The 22,370-nt window shown below is 41.3% G+C and overlaps 1 protein-coding gene across 2 annotated transcripts; it reads right to left on the bottom strand.

Annotated features, from left to right (window-relative positions):
• Nucleotides 1–370: 370 nt before the first annotated feature.
• On the bottom strand, nucleotides 371–22,067 carry ASNSD1 (asparagine synthetase domain containing 1). Of its 2 annotated transcripts, XM_034786493.1 has the most exons (6): nucleotides 21,794–22,066; nucleotides 19,796–19,849; nucleotides 14,413–14,488; nucleotides 6,524–8,071; nucleotides 5,042–5,223; nucleotides 372–1,107 (listed from the first exon to the last, which is right to left on the bottom strand). In XM_034786493.1, exons 4-6 carry the CDS (start codon nucleotides 7,976–7,978, stop codon nucleotides 852–854), a joined length of 1,893 nt encoding a protein of 630 aa, XP_034642384.1. In that variant the 5' UTR covers nucleotides 7,979–8,071; nucleotides 14,413–14,488; nucleotides 19,796–19,849; nucleotides 21,794–22,066; the 3' UTR covers nucleotides 372–851. The 2 variants fall into 2 exon arrangements, with proteins under 2 accessions (XP_034642385.1, XP_034642384.1); XM_034786494.1 differs by lacking the exon at nucleotides 14,413–14,488 and having other exon boundaries at nucleotides 371–1,107; nucleotides 21,794–22,067.
• Between the last annotated feature and the right edge of the window lie 303 nt (nucleotides 22,068–22,370).

Below are 22,370 nucleotides of genomic sequence, written 5' to 3'. Positions count from 1 at the left end.
AGTCTATCCTAATCAGGATGGCTGTCATTGTAAAAAAATAAAATAAAAAGTTATAATGGAAGAAACAGTGAGGATCTGTATTATGTACATTGTTAATATTACTTTCTTGCCATCACATCACTGCTAAACAATAGTGATATAGACATTCATTTTATGAGTATCTTCCAGATCTCTACATATTAGAAACCAGATAAGAATTATATTACTTGTTGTATTAAATCTTGAGTTTTCCCTAATCCTAACAATCACTGTTGTGACATGGACTTTTTAGTATCTTAAACTAAGAATTTCTTATAAGAGAGAATTTCATTTTTAAAATATGTAATACCAACACAATTAAATTGTTAAACGTAGAGTACATTTCAAATGTACAATGCAATATTGGTAAAAGGATAGAATGTATGTTATGTACAGTAGGTTTTCCTTCTTCAACTGTAAGTAAATGCACACAATAACCCCTAGAGATGACATTTTTTGTTGAGTTAATGTTATATACTAGCTTCATAATGTGGGCAGGTGGAGTGGATTCAAAAGTATTTCCCTCAAGCCCTATGAAAATTAGTTAAAAAAAAAAAATACAGCCTGAATCTTGTTTTTCTGTGGAACCCCTGCCTCTCCTTCCCCCAGGACAGTCATGCTCTGGCAGACCAGATTGAATAATACAGTAGTTCTTCATTAGGCCAAATGCAAGGTGTAATTACAGTTAAACTGATTAAAACCAGTAGATAAAACACAATTCTAAAATCTTGAGGATTTTATTGAATATCCACACGTAATAAAATACAAAATTTTAAACCATAAATTTCTCATAAGATGTTCTGTGAACAAACCTTCAATTGCAGCCTCATAAATTAGTCTACTGAAACTGGCTGAAGTCTGCTGCATTTATCAGATGCCTTTTCACTGCTGTTTTCCATTTTTGCAATCCGTGTTCCAAACTGCATGGCCCTCTTTGGAAGAATAGTAGAGGCCTTGAGGCCAAGCTCCTTAGCTGCCAGGCGCAAAAGTAATTTCTCACCAATTCCTCGAGGTAGAGTCAAGTCTGCTTTTTCCGAAACAGGCAGAGAGTTAAGAAACGAAACAACATCTTCATCAAGGAAAGGAAATCTAAACAGAAAATATTATGAAAAATTGTTACCTTGACAAGGTTTAAACTCAAACAAATGTGTAGTGTATGAGAGAACTGCTTTTAGAATACTCAATTCACAGTATAGTGATCTGTAGAAAATTTGGACTTTCAAGCCAATATCCATTCTTAGAAGACGATGCAACATAAATCTTGGTGCTAATGTGTTGTGAGAAAAACAGAAGTGTTGTGGAGTCTTGGGGAAATAAAAGACTGGAACAGCAATACACATCCATAAGAAACTTCATTTAAAACTTATCTGATTTGAAGTTTTAAAAGTCTTGCCCAAGAAAAATAATTTGTACTTAAATAGGAGCAAATGACAGAAATTCTGTTTTTATGCACAGCTCTCGTCACCACCAATAAAGATACATGGAAGAGAGAAAGCATAAATTATGTAGGTGCAGGATTGTTTAGAAATAAAATGTTTTCCAAGATCAGAGGCTCTTTAAATGTTGAACTACTGTAAAACCTAACTTTGGTACATAGCTACACTGGGATAGCTCAGTGGTTTGAGCACTGGCCTGCTAAACCCAGGGTTGTGAATTCAATCCTTGAGGGGGCCATTTGTGGATTTAGTTAGGGATTGATCCTGCTTTGAGCAAGGGGTTGGATTAGATGACCTCCTAAGGTCCCTTCCAACCCTAATAATCTAGGATTCTATGAAACAAAACATATTTACACTGAAAATTCTGTGACACCATTCTAAAGGGGGGGGTGGGGAAATCACAAAAATTTAGATAGTTAATGCCTACTGTCAGTTTTTACCTTGCTAAAAGAGTATTTCCTTCTTAAAGATCCTTTCACATGTATCATAGATTTATAATTCCGTAGGTCACTCTCCCCAACCAAAGATATTACACATTTTCTGCTAGTCACAAAATCATGATTGGTGACCTAAGATCCATTTTTTCAGTTTACTATACAGAAAAAGTTCTCCCCAGTGCAGAGTTAAGATGCAAAAACCTCCAAACCATCACTTAACTCTAATGGTGGGATGATTAAGTGGGTCAAACAGGCGTGAAAGGAGATGTTTTGTTTCTGTGTAAATTAAAGTGGGGCTACTGAATCTAGCCTGGGGTAGGGAAACTACAGCCCGTGGGCCGGATCCGGCCCCTCAGGGCTTTGGATCCGGCCCACGGGATTTCCCCCTGTGGTGCCACAGGCCCCTTGCCGCTCTCAGAAGCGGCCGGCACCACGTCCCTGCGGCCCCCCCCCCGGGGGGGGGGGAAGCGCCGTGCGTTGCCCTTGCCTCCAGGCACCGCCCCCCGCAGCTCCCATTGGCTGGGAATGGGGAACTACAGCCAATGGGAGCTTCAGGGGAGGTACCTAGAGGCACGGCAAGGGCAGCGCATGCGAAGCCCTCCGCCTCCCCTCCCCTAGGGGCCGCAGCGCTTCCTGGCGTGGGGCCGGGGACAGGGCAGGTATGCAGGGAGCATGCCCTGGCCCCGGTGCGCGCCACTGCCACCCCAGAGCTGCTTTAGGTAAGCAGCACTGGGCCAGAGCCTGAACCCCTCCTGCAGCCCATTTCCTAATTCCCTGCCCTAAGCCCCCTCGTACATCCCACCCCCCTCCTGCATCCCACCCCCTGCCCTGAGCTCCCTGCTGCACCCTGCACCCGTGCACCCCAACCCCCTCCCGCAGTCCACACCCCTCCTGCACCCCTGCCCTGAGCCCCCTCCTGCACTCCGCACCCCAACCCTCTTCCCTGAGCCTCCTCATGCACCCCGCACTCCTCCTCTGCCCCAATCCCTTGCCCTGAGCCCCTTCCTGCACACTGCACCCCCTCCCACACCCCAAACCCCTGCCCTGGCCCTGCATACAATTTCCCCACCCAGATGTGGCCCTCGGCCCAAAAAGTTTGCCCACTCCTAGGGTTACCATACGTCCGGATTTTCCCGGACATGTCCGGCTTTTTGGGCCTCAAATCCCCATCCGGGGGGAAATCCCAAAAAGCCAAACATGTCCAGGAAAATCGGGACATGCGGGGCCGGCGGTGCTGGGCCGGGGCCGGGCTGGGGGCCGGCGGTGCTGGGCCGGGGGCCGGGCCCAACTAAATAATTCAGATTTCTATAAGAACACCTAACAGCATGTATGGATTAAAAAAAAAATTCTGCTCCCTTCCGGAGGTTTAGAAGTCTTTTGGGCCAAAAACAACACCAAAAATGCTCAGGCATCTCCTTCCTCCCTCTGGACATATCTGTCTGCTGCCTCTTCAGTTTAAGATTTGCTGCTGCTGTTCCTGTTATACTAAACCTGGGGAAAAGTGTGTGTGACCCTAAGAACTCCTGTTCTGTAACTGTAACTCCCAACAAGCCACACAAACTCACTATACTTATCACATAAGAATGGCCCTACTGGCTCAGACCAAAAGTCCATCAAGCCCAGTATCCTGTCCTCTAACAGTGGCCAATGGCAGGTGCCCCAAAGGGAATGAACAAACAGGTTATCATCAAGTGATCCATGCCCTGTCACCCAATCCCAGCTTCTGGCAAACAGAGGCTAGGGACACCATTCCTGCCCATCCTGGCTAATAGCCATTGATGGACCTATCTTCCATGAATCTATCTAGCTCCCTTTTGAACACGATTATAGTATTGGCCTTCACACCACATTCATGGTATTTATCCATAAATGATGTAATGTAGGATCTTAAATGAACACCAGGATCATACTGGTCATTAATAGTTGTGAAATGGGTACACGCACACACACATAAACTCTCTCTCTCTCACACACTGAAAATATGTTCTTAAAAAAGTCTGAACCCAGGCAGTGTTGATAAACAGGTTTCAGCCAGACAAAGGATGTATATATTCACATCTGCCTTTGTAAGCCAACACAATGGAAGCCAGTTTTGCATATGAAGTCAACAAAAGAATGTAAAAACAACAAAGTCAGCACACCAAGGACTAAAACTTGGGGGAGGGAGAATGTAGGAGTCATCTTGACTCTGGGGCCAACAATTAATTTTGGTGGCTACAAGGAGAAGGCACTAGGACATCTCTTTATCCTGCATCTGAGGGAGTAATTGGGCATATTCATGAAAACAGGATCCCAAACTACCCTGCTTGGCAGCACTGTAAAGGACATTTAGTAGAGATAAGACTGCTTTTAGACAGATGGTTAGACTGTTAAAGTTTAGTCTCTAGAAAGTGTGTACGGAGTTGTACATGTTACCTTGCTGACTGGATTACCCTTACTCACTGTCTCTTAAATCTTAGCCTTTGATAACAAATTTATGATTGTTTTCACTATAAATATATTGTAGTGCTCTGATGATATATATGAGCTGAACCTCAGTTGAATCAAACCACCTCATATATACACTGCCTCCTGGGGAATAGCAAACCTGATATTTCTGTGAGTAGTCAGTGAGAGGGGCAAGATATCACAGGGAAACACTTCAAAGGGGCTTGAGGATGGGGTGGACCTATTGTTAAAGCAAAGGGAGGGGCGGGCTAGCACTGTCCAGAGGAGACTGAGTGGCTAACAGACTGGAGGTGCCAGGGAGCTGATTAACACTGCAATGGGTTAAGCACCAACAAGTCTGTCTCTTGCTGGAGGCAAAGGGGTAACAAGGTGACTCAAAGTCCTGAGTACCCCAAGAACCATCACTGTGTGCAGGTGAGATCACCTCAAATGAGTGCTTGTGAGGGTAATGTCATCATACTAACATGAGACTGGAAGTAAAATTTTCAGGTGGAAATGTGATTTTCAAGTTGCTATGTCTTCTTAAGGGTACAGTAAGCACTTTAAATTAGTACAGGCCCAATGTCTGTACACATACAACAAATGTCCTCATGGAATTTTTAAAAAATTAAGACACAGGGAATTTTGATTTAAAATTCCACTGCAGTGCTAGAAATGGAGTTCTGAGTTGAAACTATTTGCTGCATGTTAAAACAGTGCTACCTTGCTTCTTTTCCATGATCTCCAATAATCCTGTCATCCCGGCCAAGATTTCTAGAAGAAATGCGAGCCAGTTCCATTCCTAGTTCCTTATTCAAGCCATCTAAACCATATTTTTTGAAGCAAACACGATGTCGAGAATAGCCTGCAAGCTGCTCATCTGCTCCAATTCCTGTAAGCACAACCTACAGAAGAGTATAAAAAGTGGTATTTTATTATTTATCTAGGAACTCTAATTAAAGGGGGGGGAACATGTTATAGATTCCCAAAATATTCAACTGTAACAATCTGAAAATAAACCCAATAAATATATTCAAACACATTTAGATTAACATAATAGAATAAGCCTGCATTTATTAATTTTTAGAGGGCCTGATCTTGTTCCCATTGAAGTCACTGGGAACTCTGATTTAAATTGGAGCAGGATCAGACCTGAACAGTATACCCTCAGGCTTTAACTCATTAAAGAAAAACAAATAACCTGCTCTGTTATAATAAACCATTTCAGCCTATTTAGGGGAAAAAATTATCTCAATTTTTCAAAAAGTTCAAATTAACTGCTAAATAAATCACGTCACCTGAAAGACAACTAAAATAAAACCAGTATCCACATCTTTAGGTGATCCACTCTGATGCATAAGCCATTATAGGTTGTAGCACAATCTAAAAATAAAGCAAAATCCATTCAACTGTGCTTTAAATCCTCTATTATTTGACTCCAACCATTTAAAACATCCCCATTAATTGGCAGCAAATAGTATAAATCTTAAAGATGATGCAGAAGTGAACTCCAAATATGCAGAATTATTTTAAAAAACATTAATTCTTTCTCCATTTTAGCCACCGAAGCCAAGTGGGAGGAAAGAAGAGAATTCTTGAAGTGGCTATCAAATTATTGAAAGAAGTTGCCCCCTTCAAAACAGCAAGAAAAATATCAGGTGGACACACAGGAAAAGTTGCTCTTTAAATGACTATTTAAAATATGTCAGAAGCCTTCAAAAAACAATCCTCTCCCCTCAATAGTAATAGCATTTTTTTTCGGTCAGATACCAACCCAAATAATGATATTGTGGGAATTACTGGTTTGTGGGATACCAGCACAAAACAATGCTGATTAACTAAATTTTATGCAGATTTAAATATTTCAAATCTGTTTAGGCTAGATCTGATGATACAATTCTTCTCTACTACGTCAATTCAAAAATTGAATATTCCAGGCTGAAGATTATTGTCTTTCCCAGTTCTACAGCTGTATACTCAAGCTTACGGATAGAATAATTCCATGCCAAGGAACTGAATGCAGGAGTCCTGCATTTTTGGAACTGCAGGCAGTTACACACTCATTACAACTGCAAAATTTACTTATGTTTGCTACTTGTATTCCAGCAACCTTGGATATTTATTCTGTACTGACTACTGAAGCTAAACTGCACTATACTTATTTTTATTGACCAAGTATAAAGACAGACAAAGAAGATCTGATACCTTTGCAGAACTTTTATATGGTTTTACATCTCCCTGGGTAGTAATAAAACCTTCTCCCCTGGAAGCAAACCAAACTGCACAACCAATGCTGTCATCCAGAACAGTATCCAATGGATAAACTAAGTGGCTTATGCGCTGTTGTCTCATTCTTTTCAGTTCCTCAAGTGTAACATTAATTTCCACAAAATTCCAAGTTCTTGAAGGATTAATAGTCTCTAGTTCTTCCAATGCTGCCCTGCCAGTGATTCTGTCAGGCACACTGAAGCAAGACAAGTTATCAACAAGTGTAGTATCTAGTTTTTTAAAGCATTCCTGACAAGAATGCAATTCATGTTGTTTTTTCTGCTTGCTTTGTTTAGTCTGTTCTTTAATCATGAAGGCTACATTAAGAAGATCAATTGGTTCCTCCGAAGGAATATGTCGATCAGCTAGGGTTGCAATAAGCATAGAATCAATGCCACCAGAAAACAGTATTGCAACATGTGCTTTCTTGATAGGTATACTCAGATTTTCTCCTGTTAGCTCATCTGTATCTCTAAACAGATATAAAACACGTCTCTTTACTGCTTCACTTAAAACATCAATAAGCTGATGGACCAATTTCTTCTTGTGCTCTTCTGCAAGAAATCCTTGAAGATCTTCTACAGTAACTGTACGATTAGTAATATTAGGGCGATGAGAGTCAACTGAAGTTTCAGGAACTGTCCTATTTAAAGGAACAACTGGTGTTATTAGAGAAAGTTTTGATTCGCTCATTGTAAGAGACACATAAGCAGGTAAATCTTTTGAAATCTGATCCAAGCCACTGAGGAATCTGTCTTCTATTGCATTTTCTCTGGAATGGTATTTCCAGGGATATAATGTTAAAACCAAATATTCAGATATAGCACAGGCCTTGAGATCGATTTTGTAAATTCCAGATGCTGGAACTTCCTGCCATTGGTTATCAGATTCAGAAAGAGCACTTACAGACGACAGACAGAGAGCCCTATCTAGCTCATTATTAAACTGCCACAACAAACTACGACGACCAAAATAATCCCTACCAAACCACAAGTAGTGTCTAGATGCTTGATAATAAATAAAAGACCATGGACCCTGAACAGATGAGAAGAGTGACAAAATTTCAGATTCACTACTACATGATGAAAGATGATGAAACATAACTTGAGTGTCATTCTCTGCTGTCCCTATGTGAATTCCATTGAAGACTTCTCCATTCCAAAGAAACACATTGTTATCAATGTCTGTCAGAGGCTGGGGAGTCATCAATCCCCTCAAGTGAAGTATATGGCCAGAAAACAAACACTGGTAGGAGAGATCAGACAAAGTCTTTATCAGATGCTGGCTGCTGTTAGGCCCTCTTCTTCTAAGGTTGCACAGGAGATCATCTATGAAGAAACCACCAATAGTGTGCTGAACAGACAAGCTGACAACACAACAAATGCCACACATTGCTATGTAGAATTTAAATGGTCTATTTCCTGATTTTGGTCTTCTCTGAATTTTCTATCTCCTGATGTGCCCTCTTCAGGTCATCTAATGTGTCTGCATAAAAGAAAAGAGGAAATAAATAATCACTGAAAATTCTTTTAATAAATTAATATTTTTATTAATAAATTAATAATTATTTAAAAAATTAAAAATAAAATTAATAAATGTGATAGAATAATAATGACTTAGAGGGATAGACAGTGAGCTCTTTGGGGCAGGGACTGTCTTTCTGGTCTATATTTGTACAGTGCCTAACACAATAGGATCTTGGTCCATGAAGGCCTTAAAAGCCAGAGGCTAAGCGACCAAGGGGAGCTAGCGAACAGGAGACCGCAAACAGGAGAGTTTGAGAAGGGGCGATCCCCCTGTTGAACAAACAAGGTGCGAGTACTAATCTTGGAGTGAATGAGTTTGTTTGGCTGTTTGTGGTTTTTCTTTCTCTTTCAGGTTATTTCAGTTGCAGGGTCAGTTGGGATTGTGTGTCTGGAGACTGTTTGAGCCTTCGTTCCCTGGTTCATCCTTGATCAGCCTCGTGATCACCTGCCCCCTATGAGATTAACGAGGGGGTAGGAGAAAAGGCCTTAAAAGCCAAAGACTAAGCGACCAAGGGGAGCTAGCAAACAGGGGACCACAAACAGGGGAGTTTGAGAGGGGGTTTGTGGGAGGGAGACGAAATAAAATCGCTATGGTTAGGAAGGGCCACATCGCCAGTGCCAGCATTGCTCCTGTCTCCTCCACCTGAGCCTGTATCCAGGCAGACAACCTAACCATGGATGCCTCTACCCAGATCCTGGTGTGGATTTGCAGAGATTGTGGCCTGCATTTCCCACTCACAGAAAGCCAGGCTGGGGGGGACCATCCAGTGTGAAAGGTGCCTGCTGGTGGAATCTCTCGGGAAGCAAGTGGGAGAGCTACAGGAGGAGGTGGCTAGGCTGAGGAGCATCAGTGCCCAATTCCTTGAGAGTATTCATAGGGAGACATCCAAGGCTGAGGACGCTCTCCAGCAACAGAGGATTGCTGTCACACCACTGAGGGAGGAGGATATGGCTCTGTCACAGGGAGGACACTGGCTCCTGGTTACTTCTGGCAGCAGGCAGTGCTCCATCCCTATTCCCAACTCACCCACGATGGTGATGGAAAACCAATATGCTGCCCTGGCAATGAGCAGTCACCCACAAAGGTGGAGGAGGAAAAGCCATGTACCTCCAAGGCTGGGAGGATCGCAGCCACCACTCCCCGAAGGAAACATAGGGTAGTGGTGGTTGGTGACTCTCTTCTGAGGGGGTTGGAGGCATCCATCTGTCACCCTGACATGGCATGCCAGGAGCCCGTATCCGAGATGTTATGGAGGGACTGTCAAGGATCATCCCCATGCTCCCCTACTATCCCATGCTACTCATTCATGTGGGCACTAATGATACTGTGAGGTATAACCCTCAGCAGATCAGAAGTGACTACAGGGCTCTGGGAGTAAGGGTGAAGGAGCTGGGAGCGCAGGTGGTGTTCTCTTTGATCCTTCCGGTCAAGGGTAGGGGCCCAGGCAGAGACAGATGCCTCCCCTAGAGGTGAATGCCTGGCTGAGAAGATGGTGTCGTCAGGAAGGCTTTGGATTCCCTGACCACGGGATGCAGTTCCAGGAAGAAAGACTGCTAAGCAGAGATGGGGTCCACCTATCGAGGAAGGGGAAAAGCATATTTGGATACAGACTAGCTAACCTAGTGAGGAGGGCTTTAAACTAGGTTTGAAGGGGGCAGGTGACCAAAGCCCACACGTAAGTCAAAAACATGGAGACCTGAGAGAAGGATCGGAATTTGGGTGGAGCACGGGTTTGTTATAGCAGGGATAAGGGAGAGAAAAGACAAAACTGGCGGTGGGGGAAATCAAATCAGTAGCTTAGATCTGTATACTAATGCAAGAAGTATGGGGAATAAGCAGGAAGAACTTGAAATGCTAGTAAATAAACACAACTATGACATAGTTGGCATCACAGAGACTTGACAGGATAATACGCAGGACTGGAATATTGGTATCGAAGGGTACAGCTTGCTCAGGAAGGACAGACAGGGGAAAAAAGGGAGGAGATGTTGCCTTATATATTAAAAATGTATACACTTGGACTGAGGTTGAGATGGAAATAGGAGACAGACTTGTTGAAAGTCTCTGGATAAGGATAAAAGGGGTCATGGTAGGGGTCTACTACAGACCATCTAACCAGGAAGAAGAGATGGATGAGGCTTTAAGAAACTAACAAAATCATCCAAAGCACAGGACTTGGTGGTAATGGGGGACTTCAACTACCCAGACATCTGTTGGGAAAATAACACAGCAGGGCAAAGATTATCCAATAAGTTCTTGGAATGTACTGGAGACAATTTTTTATTTCAGAAGGTGGAGAAAGCTACTAGGGGAGAAGCTGTTCTAGATTTGATTTTAACAAATAGGGAGGAACTGGTTGAGATTTTGAAAGTGGAAGGCAGTTTGGGTGAAAGTGATCATGAAATGGTAGAGTTTGTGATTTTAAGGAATACACCTCTACCCCGATACAACGTGACCCAATATAACACGTATTCGGATATAACGCGGTAAAGCAGTGCTCCGGGGGAGGCAGGAATGCGCACTCTGGCGGATCAAAGCAAGTTCGATATAACGTGGTTTCACCTATAATGCAGTAAGATTTTTGGCTCCAGAGGACAGTGTTATATCGAGGCAGAGGTGTAGTAGGACAGAGAACAGCAAAATAAAGTCAATGGGAGTTGGTAGGTAAGATCCCATGGGAAGCAAGTCTAAGGGGAAAAACAATTGAAGACAGTTGGCAGTTTTTCAAGAGACATTATTAAGGGCACAAGAGCAAATTATCCCACTGCGTAGGAAAGACAGGAAGTATGGCAAGAGACCACCCTGGCTTAAGAACATAAGAAAGGCCGTACCGGGTCAGACCAAAGGTCCATCTACCGACAGTGGCCAATGCCAGGTGCCCCAGAGGGAGTGAACCTAATAGGCAATGATCAAGTGATCTCTCTCCTGCCATCCATTTCCACCCTCTGACGGACAGAGGCTAGGGACACCTTTCCTTACCCGTCCTGGCTAATAGCAATTAATGGACTTAACCTCATGAATTTATCTAGTTCTCTTTTAAACTCTGTTATAGTCCTAGCCTTCACAACCTCCTCAGGCAAGGAGTTCCACAAGTTGACTGTGCGCTGCGTGAAGAAGAACTTCCTTTTATTTGTTTTAAACCTGCTGCCCATTAATTTCATTTGATGACCTCTAGTTCTTGTATTATGGGAATAAGTAAATAACTTTTCCTTATCCACTTTCTCCACATCACTCATGATTTTATATACCTCTATCATATCCCCCCTTAGTCTCCTCTTTTCCAAGCTGAAGAGTCCTAGCCTCTTTAATCTCTCCTCATATGGGACCCGTTCCAAACCCTTAATCATTTTAGTTACCCTTTTCTGAACCTTTTCTAGTGCAAGTATATCTTTTTTGAGATGAGGAGATCACATCTGTACGCAGTATTCGAGATGAGGGCGTACCATCAATTTATATAAGGGCAATAATATATTCTCAGTCTTATTCTCTATCCCGTTTTTAATGATTCCTAACATCCTGTTTGCTTTTTTGACCGCCTTTGCATACTGCGTGGACATTTTCAGAGAACTATCCACGATGACTCCAAGATCTTTTTCCTGACTTGTTGTAGCTAAATTAGCCCCCATCATATTGTATGTATAGTTGGGGTTATTTTTTCCAATGTGCATTACTTTACATTTATCCACATTAAATTTCATTTGCCATTTTGTTGCCCAATCACTTAGTTTTGTGCGATCTTTTTGAAGTTCTTCACAGTCTGCTTTGGTCTTAACTATCTTTAGCAGTTTAGTATCATCTGTAAACTTTGCCACCTCACTGTTTACCCCTTTCTCCAGATCATTTATGAATAAGTTGGATAGGAACGGTCCGAGGACTGACCCTAGGAGATTAATCAGGAGATCTTCAACAATCAGAAGCTCAAAAAAGAATACTACATAAAGTGGAAACTAAGTCGAATTACAAAGGATGAATATAAACATAACATACGTATGTAGGGACAAAATTAGAAAGGCCAAGGCACAAAACGAGATCAAACTAGCTAGAGACATAATGTATAACAAGAAAACATTCTACAAATACATTAGAAGCCAGAGGAAGACTAAGGACAGGATAGGCCTGTTACTCAATGAGGGGGGGGAAAACAATAACAGAAAATGTGCAAATGGCAGAGGTTTTTAATAACTTCTTTGTTTTGGTTTTCACCAAGAAGGTTGGTGGTGATTGGACATCTAACAAAGTGAATACTAGTGAAGATGAGGTAGAATCAGAGGATAAAATAGGGAAAGAACAAGTTAAAAATTACTTAGACGAGTTAGATGTCTTCAAGTCACCAGGGCCTGATGAAATGCATTCTAGAATACTCAAGGAGCTGACTGAGGAGATATCTGAGCCATTAGCAATTATCTTTGAAAAGTCATGCAAGACGGGAGAGATTCCAGAAGACTGGAAAGGGGCAAATATAGTGCCAGTCTATAAAAAGGGAAATAAGGACAACCCAGGGAATTACAGACCAGTCAGCTTAACTTCTGTACCTGGAAAGAAATGGAGCAAATAATAAAGCAATCAATTTGCAAACACTGAGAAAATAATAAGGTGATAAGAAGAGCAACAAAAATGATTAAAGGTCTAGAAAACATGGCCTATGAGGGTAGATTGAAAAAATTGGGTTTGTTTAGTCTGGAAAAGAGAAGACTGAGAGGGGACATGATAACAGTTTTCAAATACATAAAATATTGTTTCAAGGAAGAGGGAGAAAAATTGTTCTTCTTAACTGCTAATTATAGGACAAGAAGCAATGGGCTTAAATTGCAGCAAGGGAGGTTTAGGTTGGACATTAGGAAAAACTTCCTAAGTGTCAGGGTAGTTAAGCACTGGAATAAATTGCCGAGGAAGGTTGTGGAATCTTCATCATTGGAGATTTTTAAGAGCAGGTTAGACAAACACCTGTCAGGGATGGTCTAGATAATATTTAATCAGGCCATGAGTCCAGGGGACTGGACTAGATGACCTCTTGAGGTCCCTTCCAGTCCTATGATTCTATGACTGGACCTCTTAGGCACTACAATAATACAAATAATAATGGTTCCTGAAAAGTCAGTAATTATAGCTAATAGTCCAATCAACACAAATTTAAAGACACATAACAAGAAAATATGAAAGTGTTTACATCAGTACCATAGCACAAATCAGCCCATTGCAGCTTTTTCCCCCTTAAAAATAATCAAATTTAGATATATATTCTTATTGTTTATGCACATTGTAGTTTACATGAACTTTAAAATTGTGCGTCATTAAGTTTGCATTGATTGGACTATTAGTTGTAACTACTGACTTATCAGGTAACAAAATTATTCTTTATTATTGGTATTATTGTAGTGCCTAAGCCTAAGAGCCTCAATCATGGACTAGGACGCTATTATGCTGGGCACTCTACAGGCACAGAACAAAAAGACAGTCCCTGCCCCAAAGAGTTTACAACCTATCCCTCTAATCGAAGTCATTATTATTGTACTGCATTTTTAAATACAATACTTTTACCAGTATCAGAACCTGGTAACTCCTAGCTACTGTCAATATCAGATTTGCACTTTACTATCATAACAAACTGCAATGAACTATGGTAACTAAAGCCTTCTCAGTGTAAACTGTCTGAAAACACTAAGAAATGAAGAGCAAGCACCATTTGTTCTGTCCAGAAATTAACAAGTTCATTTACATCCTGGAATTCATTCCACACCTGACCCTAGATTTCTCATCTAATTGATGCTTCTTGGTCTCTATTTAACCATCAAGTCTCTCTCTCATTCTCCCTTATCTCCAGATGCTTCTGTCCTAGATCCTCAACCCTCCACACTTCCATAATCCCAAAGCCCATTCCTCTAGCCCCCTAAGGTATCCAGTTCAACTTCAGTTTTCTTTCTTCCCTATCCCATGCTACTTTCAAACAGGTTTATTCTTACTATATGGGACCAAATGCTGCAAGATGCTGATTGCTTCCTGAAAGGAGTTGAGGATGCTCTGTACTTCAGAGGACTGTGCACTAGGTCTACTATAATTTTTACTGGCATCCCTTCCTACTTTTTTAGGATGGCAGCTTTTCATTTTAAGTACTTTATCATGCATATATATAATACTGTGATTACTTTAATCTTCTGTCCTATCCAGACAAATTAAACACAGCAATCATACAGCTTTGAATAAACAAATTATAATTGTTCATTTTGAGCTGCATGGGAAATCCTACTCCGTTACGAACACCACCTTTAAATATTGGTAGGCAGTGTATGTTAAGAACTTACTTTTGCATTCAGATAGCGTTTCTGTTCTGTCTACAAGAAAGAATATGTTGCTATTGGGTTGCTGTTTATAAACTTTCTGAAAAAGAAGGAAATTGGGATAGGTTAATGTTAATAACAAATCCATTGCAGAAGCCTAATGTGTTATCAAGACAATGGTTTTACCATCCACAGCATTGTTACCTACTGCTATTTTATATTCTTCTTCCCTCACATATGATGAGTGAAGTGCCACTATTTCAAATATAAATTAAATTGAAAGTAAACATATTTATGAATACTTAAAGCGTATGAATGGCTAACATGATATTGGCAAATATCAGGCCAAGTTAGACATTTTAATCAACAATTTAGATAAGACATTACTGAAAGTATTGATGCCAAAAGGACACACAAATTCTCATCCTTTTAAATGGCAAGTGTCCATCAATTTACTACATTAAAAGGCACTGTACTAAAAATAGATGTATGTGATACAAAAAAAATGTAGAATAAAAGATAAAAATATTAAAAAGTTAATTCTTTGCAACACATATTATAGTTGTAAAATGTATAACAGAACATGGTTACCATTTACACTGACAGTGTCCTGGAATCTCTACTCACTCAAAACTTCAGCGAGAGTTTAAAATACATTGATTAAAACTACAGGATTTGACCCAACATACATTGTATATACAGTAGAGCCTCTATGTTACAAACTAACTGGAGACTGAGTGTAGAAAGTCAAGAAGTTCATAAAATTGAACATAAAAAAATTAGTCAGTACAGTGCCTAAGTTGCAGTATGATGTACTGCATCATTTTCTTGTCTTTCAAACAACTGCAAAGCAATTTCCAACACACTGAAGACATCAATAAAGGGATGTTGACTTGTTCTTCACTGACATCTCTTTTGTTGTGATCCTTTGTCCCATCAAGAAAAATGGTTCATGTAACTGGTGGTTTGTAAAATCTCGGTTTGTAAAAACGAGGTTCTACTATACCATAAAGACAATTCTTTATCAAGTTGTATCCATGATATTCATCAAGTACACAAAGCCACACTGAACTATTCAGTCATGGTGATAGGGAACAAAACTTGTGATTTCATATCATACCTACTGTGCATTTAATCCTGAACAGTTAACCAAAACACGAGATAGCAGTCTCAATTGGCATACTATAGACACACACACACACACACAAAAGGGGGGGGGGGTGAAGTGTGTTTGTGAAACTTCAGATGGAGAGCCCTGGAGACTGAAGTCCTCTATCCACAGAACAAACGGACCAGAAGTGGCAGGTATTTGCTTTCTTACACTCCCCCTCCAATGTGCTTCAGTATCCATCCTCCATCTCTTCCATACTCTCTGTTGAAACTGCCAATGAGTCAGCCAGTGGTGCCAACTCTGATGTGAACATGTCCACTAATAACTGTACCAAGAAAAAAATTGATCTTATTTGACATAGACCCATTATCAATCCTGAGCTATCCACGGCTCAAACTAATTCTGCTTTTGTCAGGAATTGTTTACATGTTTCTGCATAATTTACCTGCACCTTGAAGGATTTATTTTTAAGAACACGTAAATCCATTTACATTGATTGTCAATTTTTCTGTACACTGTTGAAATTAGATAGTTGGTAGGTAATGCATAAGATATCTCTGAAAATAAAGTGTCGTCATTTACATATGTTTTGTAGATGACATTTGTAAATAGTTAACCCTATCTTTATTTTTAAAAAGGTTTTAACTTGTGCATATAGGGTAGGATTTTCACACATGCTCAGTATTGGCTTAACTCTGCTCCCCTCAAAATTAATGGTAAATCTCTTATTTCAAAGAAAGGAGCTAGGCCAATGATAAGGACTTCTGAAAATCTCAAACATGATGGACATGATTAATAGCAAAACAAATTGTGCTGATCCAAAGAGAAACTAAATTAATTTTTCTTTTACGAACTTTAGACACTGATTAATCAGACTGATAGCTATACAGAAAAACTGATAAATATCAGAACACAATCATTTTGAAGAAGTCATGGAAAAACTATCCTGCTTTTCTTAGATATTAAAACAGGAGCAGATATTTCTCCTTCATGTAGGTTATACATCTTTCTGGGAGTTTTAGCCAATATAAAAGTTATACTTAAAGAAAAGTAAAGTATTTATTTGCTTATCAGTGCACATAACATCTGTTTTCTCATTTCTATCTACAGCCCTTCACCAACCAATTCTTGCATAATGGTCATACAACTCAAGGGGTTTATAGAGGAGGATAACAGCGGAGAAGGTCTTCTTTTCTATTTTTAAAAGCAACTTTAAACAACTTTTGCCTTCAAAATCTGAGAAAATCTGTGACAAATATTATGGGTTTGACATAAAAATTTGGTATTTCCCCTGATAAAAACCAATTCCGGCACAGCTTAGTTCTGAATGTAACATGGAGAATAATTCCCTCACCACTTAGAAAATGTACAGTAAGAGTTGTCTTCTTTTTGGCTTGAAGCACTGAGATGTGTTGGAAGGGGTACTCAAGTGTTTTACTTTGATCTAGGATGTGCTACACTTCATCACTACCACAAAACTGGATGTGATCACTTCCTGGAAAATAAATCTTCTTTGACAAGGAGTGTAAACTAGGTTAATAATATCAATATAACAATAACTAAATGCTGTCTTAAAAAATGTCAGACTCACAGTGAGCATCAGCTATTTTGAAGTGTTTGTTTTCTCATGTTTTCCCACCTTCGTTTATCTACCTGCTAAACAATCAGTGGGGCCCCTGGATGATTGAGATACAAAAGGAGCACTTAAAGACAATAAAGTCATTGCGGAGAAACTAAATGAATTCTTTGTTTCACAGTCTTCACGGCTGAGGATGTTAGGGAGATTCCCAAATCTGAGCCGTCCTTTGTAGATGATAAATCTGAGGAATTGTCACAGATTGAAGTGTCACTAGAGGTGGTTTTGGAATTAATTGATAAACTTAACAGTAACAAGTCACCAAGACCAGATGAAATTCACCCAAGAGTTCTGAAAGAACTCAAACGTGAAATTGCGGAACTATGAACTATGGTTTGTAACCTGTCCTTTAAATCGGCTTCTGTACCTAATGACTGGAAGATAGCTAATGTAACGCCAATATTTAAAAAGGACTCCAGAGGTGATCCCAGCAATTATAGACCGGTAAGTCTAATGTCAGTACCGGGCACATTCGTTGAAACAATAGTAAAGAATAAAATTGTCAGACACATAGAAAAACATAACTTGTTGGGCAAAAGTCAACATGGTTTCTGTAAAGGGAAATCACGTCTTACTAATCTTTTAGGGTTCTTTGAAGGGGTCAACAAACATGTGGACAAGGGGGATCCAGTGGAGACAGTGTACTTCGATTTCCAGAAAGCCTTTGACAAGGTCCCTCATCAAAGGTTCTTATGTAAATTAAGTTGTCATGGGATAAAAGGGAAGATCCTTTTGAGAACTGGTTAAAAGACAGGAAACAAAGGGTAGGAATAATGGTAAATTTTCAGAATGGAGAGGGGTAACTAGTGGTGTTCCCCAAGGGTCAGTCCTAGGACCAATCCTATTCAACTTATTCATAAATGATCTGGAGAAAGGGGTTAACAGTGATGTGGAAAAGTTTGCAGATGATACTAAACTGCTAAAGATAGTTAAGACCAAAGCAGACTGTGAAGAACTTCAAAAAGATCGCACAAAATTAAGTGATTGGGCAACAAAATGGCAAATGAAATTTAATGTGGATAAATGTAAAGTAATGCACATTGGAAAAAATAACCCCAACTATACATTCAATATGATGGGGGCTAATTTAGCAACAACTAATCAGGAAAGAGATCTTGGAGTCATCGTGGATAGTTCTTTGAAGACATCCACGCAATCTGCAGCGGCAGTCAAAAAAGCAAACAGGATGTTAGGAATCATTAAAAAAGGGATAGAGAATAAGACGGAGAATATCTTACTGCCCTTATATAAATCCATGGTACGTCCACATCTTGACTACTGTGTACAGATGTGATCTCCTCATCTCAAAAAAGATATTCTGGCATTAGAAAAAGTTCAAAAAAGGACAACTAAAATGATTAGGGGTTTGGAACGGGTCCCATGTGAGAAGAGACTAAAGAGGCTAGGATTTTTCAGCTTGGAAAAAAGGAGACTAAGGGGGGATGTGATAGAGGTATATAAAATTATGAGTGGTGTGGAGAAAGTGAATAAGGAAAAGTTATTTACTTGTTCCCATAATATAAGAACTAGGGGCCACCAAATGAAATTAATGGGCAGCAGGTTTAAAACAAATAAAAGGAAGTTCTTCTTCACACAGCGCACAGTCAACCTGTGGAACTCCTTGCCTGAGGAGGTTGTGAAGGCTAAGACCATAACAGGGTTTAAAAGAGAACTAGATAAATTCATGAGGTTAAGTCCATTAATGGCTATTAGCCAGGATGGGTAAGGAATGCTGTCCTTAGCCTCTGTTTGTCAGAGGGTGGAGATGGATGGGAGAGAGATCACTTGATCATTACCTGTTAGGTTCACTCCCTCTGGGGCACCTGGCATTGGCCACTGTCGGTAGACAGGATATTGGGCTGGATGGACCTTTGATCTGAGCCAGTATGGCCATTCTTATGTTCTTAGAGAACAAACTGCAGCAACTGCACACACTTTTGCACGATATTGGGTTGGAAGTGAACATGTCAACGACTAAGTTGATGCGGAATGAGCATTTGAAGCAGGAATCATCACTGTAAACGGGAAAGTAATCGAGGAGGTTGACAGATATATTTATCTGGGTCAGCAGCTGAACAGAGACAATTCATTTGAAGGGAAATGCAGTAGGAGGAGAAAGGCGGGGCAGGAAAGTTTCAACAAAATAAAGACATCTCTAACTGATGATGAACTGCCCATGAAGAAAAGGAAAAAACTGTTTAAATCCACTGTTCTGCTAGCAATGATATATGGAGTGGAAAGCTGGTCAATGACAAAAGCGGAGGAAGAAAAATTCGCTGTCACCCAGAGAGCAATGGAAAGGCAAATGTGCAAGATATTGCTCTGGGATCATATACCGAATGAGATCAGAAGGCGTACAGAGGCGACTGATGTAGTGCAGGCGATGTACGACGCAAAGCGGAGATGGGCAGGTCATGTAGTCCGCAGGCAAGACAATAGACCACAGAGACCACAAGTGACTGCTGGGCAGACCGGAAATGCGCTGGGCTGATCCCATGACAAAACTCTTTGGCCAGAAATGGAAAGAACATGCTCGTAATAAAACAGAATGGTGTGGCATCGACTTGCGTTTGTGGAGGGACGGACGAGGGCAAGCCGGACAAGGCGATTTATCTAATGCAAAAATTGAATTGCTAAAAAACCACTTTGTAATCACTCACCCGGTTCTTCTTCAAGTTGGAAAGCTCATCAACTACAACTTTCTGCTCTTTAATCTGAAAAACATAATAGAACTCTAGATTTATGACAAATAAATCAGTATGTTAGAACCCACTATTAACACTCCAACCCATGTTTTCAGATAGGTAAATGCAAATGTTTGTCTTACTCTGACAGGTCCAGGAAAAATTAGATAGAAAAGTGATGGAGTAAAGAATGGAAAGTAAACTGAGACATGAAAGATGCTGTTTCCATAGCCAATATAAACATAACCAGTAAGATATTCTGGGGCATACGACTGATAGAAACCGAAGTCAATTTTTCTGAAATTAATTTGATCTCAAAAACTAGGTGTCTGTAGAAGTCTGAGCCAGCAAACCAGGAGGGAGTAAATAACATTTTCAAATAGCTGCTTTAGAAGGGAGGTAATTTGTATACAACCTGCATCTTTTTCTCCACAATTGCATGTGATCACTACTGCACATCTAGGGCCTGATTCCAAAGCCTACTGAAATTGATGGGAGTCTTTCTATTGTTTTCAATGAGCTTTGCACCAGACCCTAATAAAGCCTACTACTCTTGTAGATGGGGTTACTATGTAGGCAAATATGGTATGTTTTGTAATCAACGGGGATGACAGAACAGGCTACGAACTAGATTCTGAATTATTCTGGTATAAATCAGGAGAATTTCAGTGAGGTTAATGCAACAACACCATATGAAAAATCTGTTTTGTGGGATTTTCTTTTCAGGGGAAAAAATGGGTTTCTTCATGATTTTTCTAACTTCTTTGTCACTCTGAAGCACGCAACAGTACAAAGAACTGTGAAGCCAATTTTGTCAATTTCCTGGAAATGCCTCTAGGGCAGGGGGAATCTTTGGGGTGCAGAACTGTCCACACCTTCTTTCCCTGATATATGGGTCACTGTTGGAAAAAAGACCAAAGAACCTCTACACTTTTACAGGCTGCAAGCTATTACAGGCTGCAAGAATGGCCCTTGGGGCCATAGGCAACTGGACATAAACTAGAACAGCACAACATCTCCTCTAGTTTATGCCATGGACTGAACAGTACCTTAACTGATTCCAGAATTTGGAAGTCACGAAGTTGGCATAAATCCACCTTTTGATCCCATTCCTGTCTCTCAGGAGATCAAACCATAGCACACATTTTGCACCAATATCCTCCACTGAGGACTCTATGGAGAAGCAGTAAATTTACAAAAGGAAAGTGAAGGAGGTTCCTTGGGATTTAACAGACTACAGACTGATGACACTACTGTCTCTACAGTAAATATTTAGTGTTTGTGAAGAAGGCCAGAAAGACAACTCCAGAGGCTAAAATATTTTATGTCTCCATGGAGCTTGTATGGGACGAGTAGCTGCAGCATAAGATAACCCACAATTCCCTGACCATGTGTGTCTCAAGCTTGGAATGATCAACAGTAGGCATGACAAAGTAGTTCTACCAATATGTCCATTTAGCCCTTCACTAACACTGCCACTAAGGCCATTAATTAGGGCCAAATTATGGTGGAAGTTTTTCTAGTGTGAAAATTTAAAAAGCCAAAGAAATCTCTGCTTTTTAGTGGTACTGAATCTCTCATTTTTTCCTGCGGGTAAAAATAAAGTCATCACCCCTATATTCCTGCTGCCCTGCACCCCCATTTTCACAGCAAGCGCCCAATGTCCCACGATTTCCCTGAAAGTATTTCCAGGGCCAATGTAACATCCTGATTCGCTGTGGCGGCACTATGACGTTACACCTTGCAGCGTGACATCACTGCGAACGCTCTTGTAGTGATGAAGCCAAATAAGCAATATGACGTCATGCTGGTGCCCCTCCCCCCCATTGTGCCCCGCCCCCCCCAGCCGACAGGGGGCCCCACTCCTCCCGCACTGACCCCAACCGGAACTGGACCAGTTTCTCTTCTGAAGAGGCCGGAACCTCCGGTCTCGCGAGGGCCGTGTGCGCGAGTGTCATTCGCGCCAACCCCCACCTTTCGGTTCAGCTCCTCCTTCTGGTGCGGCTTCGCCCCCTCCTCCTCTCTCCGCGGCTCCCGGCCCGACATTCCCCCCTTACGTGTCCCGTTGCCAGCGGTGACAGGCGCGAAACCCACACACACGGGCTCGCGCTTCCCTAATCCCGCCACGTGCGGTGGGGGACGACTACTTCCTTCAAACGCCCCGAACCCACGAACTGCGCAGTCGCACTACACGCAAAGCCCCTAACGACACTCACCCAACTAGGCCGGTGGAGCGACGGAGCATGTGCGAACTTTCCGAGCATGATCAGTAATAATCAAGCATCCGTGATATGTTTGGCCCCCCCTTGGTGTAACTGAGCATGCGCGAGTCTTTTGCGCATGCTCAATTGCAACGTTGGAAGCCGTTGCCCTAACTAGTCTGCCCTTACCTGCCATCTGCAGGGGTGGAAATAGGGCCCGTGGGCCACAAATGGGGCAGGGCCCAGGAAGGGCCCGGCTGACGTGGGCAAAAAGGGGACTTAAGGAGGACGGGGGTAAATAGACGCCGCTCCTGTGCTCCTCCTTGGGTGGTGCATGCGTGGCAGGAAAG

Source organism: Trachemys scripta, chromosome 11 (assembly GCF_013100865.1).
Source record: "Trachemys scripta elegans isolate TJP31775 chromosome 11, CAS_Tse_1.0, whole genome shotgun sequence".
NCBI lineage: Eukaryota > Metazoa > Chordata > Testudines > Emydidae > Trachemys > Trachemys scripta.
This window is presented reverse-complemented; position numbering and strand designations above follow the sequence as displayed.